The 7,908-nt window shown below is 29.2% G+C and overlaps 1 protein-coding gene across 1 annotated transcript; it reads right to left on the minus strand.

Annotated features, from left to right (window-relative positions):
* Positions 1-1,916: 1,916 nt before the first annotated feature.
* Positions 1,917-7,446, minus strand: LOC107636182 (uncharacterized). Its single transcript, XM_088485390.1, has 8 exons — positions 6,858-7,446; positions 6,627-6,782; positions 6,405-6,479; positions 5,877-5,921; positions 5,290-5,343; positions 4,663-4,860; positions 3,490-3,875; positions 1,917-2,890 (listed from the first exon to the last, which is right to left on the minus strand). Exons 1-8 carry the CDS (start codon positions 7,399-7,401, stop codon positions 2,282-2,284), a joined length of 2,067 nt encoding a protein of 688 aa, XP_088341516.1. The 5' UTR covers positions 7,402-7,446; the 3' UTR covers positions 1,917-2,281.
* Between the last annotated feature and the right edge of the window lie 462 nt (positions 7,447-7,908).

The raw sequence follows: 7,908 nt of genomic DNA on the forward strand, positions 1-7,908 counted from the left end.
ATTAGTTTAACCACTTTGAATTGCTTTTCTTCAGATTCTCTTTTCTCTCTCATTCTTTCTTCTTCTTCGGTCATTGTCCAGGAAATAATGGAAGCTATGTTCAACTATCAAAAGAAAGAAGGAGCTACATGCATCAAGACCATCAAGCTAATGATGGCAAGAAAACATACTAAAATAAAAATGAGTTGCGGCTAAGATTGTCACCAAACATGGATAGATTTGGTGAGGTAATCTTTGGTTCTTTATGCTCAAAAAGGAAGAAGAAGATCTCGGCCAGCAAGGGGAGATTCTTGGAGGAGATGGCTTGTCTTTGATTCTGCTCAACCACCACAGGAAGTAGCTAGAGTGGCGAAGTGATGGTAGAGGCAGAGATTGAAGCAGATGAAGTCATCATCATCATGAAGCATCAAGGGCCAGAAATCCATCTTGGAGAGCAAGTCAAGGATGGAGAGCTCGGATTGATGAAGAGTGATGACCAAGGAAGGACTAGAGGTAATTGCATGTTGGTTATTGCATGGTTATCTCTTCTCTCGCTGTGTGGCCGAACCGGTTTCTTGAAGGAAGAAGAAGTTGGCTTGGATTTTTGGCTTCAAGTGTGGAGGCTTCTCTCTTCTATAAAAAGGGAGAACAGCCACTGTTTGGAGCAAAGAGTTAGAAGTAAGCAATGAGAGTGCAAAGCACAGGATTCTCAGAGCTACCTAAGCTTACAGATTTTCTTCTCCTTCAATGTATTCTGTTTAGTATTTTTCTGTTTAATTTTGTCATGTCTTGAGTCTCATGGAAAAAGGCAAACAGTGAGATTTGTAATGAAAAAGCCATAGAGCGGAAAAAGACAGAGAGTGCAAAATTAAAAGAAAAAGCCATAGATGTCTTAGAGTTCCTTTGTTCATCTATGTTGTGTTTCATGATTCTGTGGGAATCCCCTTGTAAGTTGGGTTAGCACTTTACAGTTTGTAATCAGGTTGATTATAGTGAAATTCCATCATTGTTGTGATGGAGACTGGATGTAGGCTGCACTGCACTTAGCAGCTGAACCAGGATATATCTGGGTGTAATCTTTCTTCTCTCCTACTCCATTTCTGTTTTCTACTGCACAGGAGCAAAAACCAAAAATGTCTCGTGCCAAGTGACGAGACAAAATGAAAAAGTCTCGTGGCTAGGGACGAGCTAAAAACAGAAAAGTCTCATCTAAGTCCAGCAAGTGTTAGCAAGCAAAAAGGAGGCTAAGATTCAACTCCTCTTCTCTTAGCCACTGAAACCATCACAAATCATTTAATCCTTTTTTAGTTGATATATATATGTATTTATTGAATTTAATCTGATTAGTTAATAATTTTTTTCATATTTTATTTTTATATTTCATTTTATAATATATAATTTATATATATAACATCTATAATTATTAAAATATTTTTAGTTTAACATCCATAATTTTATATGTATAACATCTATATATAATTTTAAATATATAACATTCATAATTCACGAATTGAAATTGCTTTGTTATTATTTATTATTTTATTTTGTGGGTCATAAATTAACAATTTTTTATGTTTTTTATTTTTATAAATTAAGACTAACAAATTTGATATTTTGAATTTTTTATAAAATATGTTATGATAATTTTAAAATACTTTTAGAACAAATGATATATAACAATTTAAGATTTTTATTTGAAATAAGAATTGAATAATTGTGGATGTAATAAACTAATAATGAGGAAAATTTTTTAAAATTTAATGATTCTTATAAAATTTAAATTAATTTTTGATGTAATTAAATGAAAGAAGATATTTATAAAAAAATTAATTATGTCAATTGGTTAAAAAAAAATAATCCATACTCTTTTGTAAATAAAGATATTATCAAATTTATATTTTTATTTATTATTTATATAACTTTTGACTACATCACATTATTCTTTTTATATACACCATCATCTAATAAAGTCACTATTCTTCCTGACTTGAAGCAGCCAACAAAGGAGGTATTATTATTACACAGATATATGATAAATAAAAGGAAAAAATTTAGGTATAATTAATTTCATATAAAGTTAATTAATAGTTAAAAATTATTAAATAGTTTAATAAATTTAACTAAATTATTATCCAACATCAACTTTCAATTATTAATTTTTACATTAAGTTAATTACATCTAAGTTTTCACTTGAATAAAATTAGCAAAAGACTTAATAACACTCAAGATTAGTATCGTATAAGACTTAGAAAAGATATCCATATTGCACTATGTAGATAATGGATCATCATCATCATCGATTCATGATTGTCCATGATCTGGTTGTGGAACATTTGTAAAGATTGCTTTGATAAGATCCCAATACAAAGGAAACTGAGCCGCCGCATAAAACGTGACCGGCAAACAAGTAGCGGCATAAATGATGATGAACTCCATATGGTGCATTCCATCCTTAAACACAAAGAAATAAGCAGAGCAAAAGCTGATCAACATGGCGGCAATGGAGACAAAGAGGGAGCTCAAGCCCAGGAGGAGTTTCAATGGCAGCTCCCATTTGTAGTATTTTGGTTGTTGCCGTGACGTCAGTATGGAAAGAAACATCACCAGCGCCGTCACAGAGAAGCAAAGTGCCAGCAACGACGCGACCAAAAACATGTTGAATACCGGCTGCCCTACTAGGGTGGGTTTCCCAGTATTGTCGTTCGTGCCGCCCGGCAGGTTGCTTGTTGTGGCATAGGCTACGCCGGCGATTAGCGCAGCCACCACAGAGCAAGACTCTGAGGTGCTCTTAAGCCAATCGCCGGCTTTTACCATGAGCTCGTTGTGGCTTTCACTGAAGATGTCGGCTGGGAGTTCTTTTTTGTTGTTGTATTGGAATATTAGGTGTGGTGGTGCTACCGATTCCAGATACTGCTCGTAAAGAATTGTTTGTTACATTTCTTGTACACATGCAATTCCATCTTTCTGTGCATTTTTTTTAAGATGTAATTTTTGAAAAATTTATATAGATGCATCTCTTACTTTATCACTATCAAAAATTGTCCAGTAAAATTATCTTTTATTATTTTTAGTGAAATATTAGAATAAATAATTTATAATTTTAGTTTGAAAAAATTTAGAAAGTAAAAAAAAAGTTTTGAAAAGACGATATAATTTAAATCATGTTATGCTTATTGTGAAAATTCACATATATTAAAAAAAAAAATCAAACATGTTAAATTATCTAAAAATTTTTACTTATAACATTATAAAAAAAAGTCATCAAATTAATTATCTTATAAAAATATAAAATAAAAAGTATTAAATAAATAAATTATTTTTATAATTAAATTTAATTAAAATTTTTGTTTTTATGATTATTCTTCCCTTTTTGAATTGATTTTTATTATGCTAATAAATTAATAAAAAAACTTATAAATTGAACTCAATTACTAAAATAATTTATCATATATATAATATCACTAATATAAAGTATACTTTAAAAATATACGAAAGAACACTTGAATTACCTGGTACCACTTAACCTCCCAGTGCATTTGCATGGCAGATCCAGCAATGTGCCAAGCTTCATGTTTGGACATCCTAGCTGCCAAATGCAGTATGTTGTTGTTTTCATTATCCGTGGCTCTTATCAGATTCTTCCACACATCTCTACCACGCTGTCTATGCAGTGCCCCAATTATGTGAGGTTGTCTGTTTTCTGCGGCCACTAGCAATATATTCTTTCCATCTCTTGTTACCTCTTGTATGTATGCCGGAGCATAACTCAACATTCCTTCAACCATTTCTAGTATTCCATTCTTAGCAGCGGTTAATATTATTGGCATTGTCTCCCAATTCTCTTCCTCTTCATTCTCCTGCTTTTTTTGGTTAGCTTCATTCTCCTTCTTCAATGCTGCCCTCATGTATCATTTATCAATCAATCAATATAATTAAGTGACTACTCCATAAGTTGTCTTCCCATAAAATAATAATTGACAAACTGTTAAGATAATTTAATATATTGAATAAAATATTATTTAATCTCTAAGTTAAATCATAATCTGATTCATAACGTTTCAAACATTCTATTTTTATCTCAAAAAGTTTTAAATGGATTTAACGTTGTTCTATCATTAAAATTTACATGAATAATTAATAGAATGACTAATGTAAATCTTAATAATATTATTGTTAAGTTATAATTTTATATTAGAAAAACATAATCAAAATCTTTTTGTAACATTTTTTTTGTCGATCTCCTTGTAATAGAATTCTAAATCCCAACAATCAATTATCAATGTCAAAGAAATTTTGATAGATTGATTTTACTTATATACTGAAATAAAATGTTATTGGCTCTTTAATTAATATGTTAATTATTCGTGTCAAATTTAACTGTGAGACAATATTAAACATGTTTAAAATTTTTTGAAATTAAAATAAAAAATTTAAAATTTTTAGAATTAAAATAAAACATTTAAAATTAAAATGTTAAATACTAAATTAGAACTTCATCCAAATATTAGAAATTAAAATAATACTTTATTAACCTTGACATATTTAATTAAATTTTTATTTAATGAATTTAAAACTATATCATCTTTACGTTAAAACAACTTCACATAACAGATTAATTAATTAATTAATTAATATACATATTTATAGGGTGAAAAGTGAACCGAGCATGAAACAAATATTACCAGTTTTCGACTTTTTATCATCACTACTCTTTATAATGGAAAAAATTCTTTCTACCCTCTCCTCGTATATGGGATCAGCAAGAGCAGGATTAGTGCCATGAATAAAGTACCAATTTGCTTCAAGTTTTTCGACAATGTTGTTCATCACTCGGGAAGACCATACATGATTGTATTTCATCTTCTTTGTCTTCTTTATTTCTGATGAATTATTAATTATAAGCATAAATTCAATTAGATTGCTGCCAAAATTGGAGGGCTAAGAAAAAACAAATGATTAATAATCTATCTTCAAATTAGTTTTATAAAAGAAAGACGATTTATTTTCAAAAATATTCAATAACATAATTTACTTTTTATATCTATGAGTTAAATTGGTTATTGTGACGAGAATAGATCTTCTTAATTGTTAAATAAAATTGAGATTATTTTTCATTGTGTTAAAAACGTGACACATGATTAAAAAAACTAACAATTTTAATTCACATTGATATTTTTCAAAATCAAATTAAAAAGTTGATTTCTCTTTTTGGGAATAAGCTAACTTATGTGGATTAACATTAAAAAAAAAAAAAATTTACTACATGAAAAAAGAAATCAAAGAGGGAGAAAACAATAAGAATAATGTACCACGTTGCAGGTGGCCGAAAACACTCATCATGTAGGTCTTTAACATAGTAGATACTGCAATAATCGATATAGATTCAAGTAAATTATTGTTAGAAGGTTAAACTTTGATTACAGAAATATTCCCTTTACAATATATATGTTACTTTAATCATTTACAAACTAATTAAAAAATAAAATCAATAATTGAATTAATATAATAAACTTATTTACTAAAGTATTCCTATCTAAAAAATTTCATTATAAATATATTTATTGTTACGTGAAACGTAGAAGTACAAAATATCTTTAAATATATATATATATATATATATATATATATATATATATATATATATATATATATATATATATATATATATATATATAAATCTTTTTTACTCATAGTGATGACAAATATGTGCGTACTATAAACCATATAATAGATTAATTAATTAATAACTATCTAATAGTATAAAGCCTTTAATAATAAGTATTCTGCGAACTTAAAAGTCTAATTAATTAGTTTGCCAAACTTTTAAATTCAAATATTATTTTCCCTAAACAAACATACTTTTGAAATAATATAGATGATATAATATATACACGACCTTTCTTTCCAAGATCTGGTTCTTGGTGCTGTTTTTCATCTTCAGCTACACAACAAGAGGAGGAAATGTGTAAGTTTTATTAATTTGATATGTTAAAATTTACATAAAATTATTCTAGTGTCCGAAAAGTTTGTGACATTGGGATCATATAATGTCAAATATTAATCATTTTTATAGAATACATTGATGTTATATATATTTTTCAAAAATTAATTAAGTTGATGTCGCAAATATTTTAGGGCCAAAATTTTTACATAATTTTTTATATATAAATTTGTGAAAATATTATCTATTTTTATGGTTATGTTTTATATATTTTCTAGATTTTGATAAAAATAAAAAATAGTAAAAAGTTGTTTTTTGTTTGTATGTTTCTAATTTACATGTTTATACAGAAAATCTTAAAAAAATAAACATATTAAAAGCATAAAGTGAAAATATTTTACAAACTAATTAAACAAATTCTTATTTATTGTATTTTATTTATTTATACTGTATGTACAGTACTTTTGAAAATAAAATACTAACGCAATCTTATATCAACTACTCTGTTTTCGTCAGAATGATCTGGTTGTTTCGGTGGGAGTGGCTCTATACTGGTAGCTGCACAATGCACACAATACAATGAGAGACATGAAAATTACATTTGACACCATCAATCAAATATTAGTAATTTAAGATTTTTGTTGAATAAGCTAAGACAATGCAATGAGTTTGTGTGTAGGCAATTAATTAAGAATGTAAACTTACAGTGGTATAGGAGTGTTCTCCACAATCCGAAGTTGGTGCTGCTTTTAAAGGCAGAATGCTTGGTAGCAAGTACATGAAGAGGTGTGGTTCCCCTTTCATCCAGAGCGAAAACAATTTTTTCTTCATCGTATAGATGAATGATCTTATATGCTAATGCTGAGAAGTGAGAAACAAGAAAACTATAAAAAGATCAATCATCATCTACATCTGATATTGTGAACTTGAACTTACCAAAGTGCCCTCGTTCAAGGGTGCAATGCAGCATTGTTTCTCCTCGTTCCCTTCTCCATGGCATTCCACTGAAGCTGGATCTGGAGGCTCCGCATTGCTTGCTATGCTCGTGGAGGAGAAGAAAGGTCTCTTCGTAGCCGTGAAGGGCAGCCAAGAACAGAGGCGTCTCGAGTCGGTGGTTGCGAATGTGGACCAACGACGATCGCGAGGAATTATTAGAACCACCTCTCCTTTCTTCTGCGACGATAAGCTTGCAGATCTCAATACACCCGATCTCAGCCGCTAAGTGAAGAGCAGTGTCGCCGTTCTTGTTCTTAACGGACAGGATATCCCTACGCACCTCCACCGAAATCAATCTCAGAAAGTCTCCAAAGAACTTGTGGTTGAAGTGCATGGTAACCACGTGCAGAAGAGTGTCGTTGGATTTTGTCATCGGTTCTTCAAGAATATAAGGCCATAGTCGTTGGTTCTTGTCGCCGGCCAACACTTCCACAGCGTCGTTCCAGTCTTTTTCCAAGGTTTCTCTGTACGTCCTCCTCAACATTTTTTAGTACACACAATATAATAGCTACTTTAATTAATTAACTGATTCAGTGGATTGGCTCTCGTTTCAATGTTACCCAAGATATAGAAGAGATTACTGGAAATTATTCTTTGCTTTTTCCATTCCTAACTACTATATGCTAGAATCTTGGATACTTGTTATTGAATTTCTCACCCTTTTTATTCCCTATACAATATCAGTTTCTTATAGTATTGGGTAAGATACTAAGATTTATCATTATTTATGTACACTACTCTAATTTAGATATTTACTAACACTTTTTATCTAATATTTTTTAAAATATTAGTTATATCAATAAAAATATATTTTTTAAAAATGTTATTTTATACACCAAAATCAGCTAATAAAATTAATCACTAATGTATTTAATTTGTATATAAATACATGTGTGAATTAATTTATTTTTAATGTATATTTATATTCTAATATATATTTTATACTAATGATTAATTTTAGTGACTAATTTTAATGTACACGTAGTATAAT

Source organism: Arachis ipaensis, chromosome B4, assembly GCF_059453495.1.
Source record: "Arachis ipaensis isolate K30076 ecotype BB chromosome B4, ASM5945349v1, whole genome shotgun sequence".
Lineage (NCBI taxonomy): Eukaryota > Viridiplantae > Streptophyta > Magnoliopsida > Fabales > Fabaceae > Arachis > Arachis ipaensis.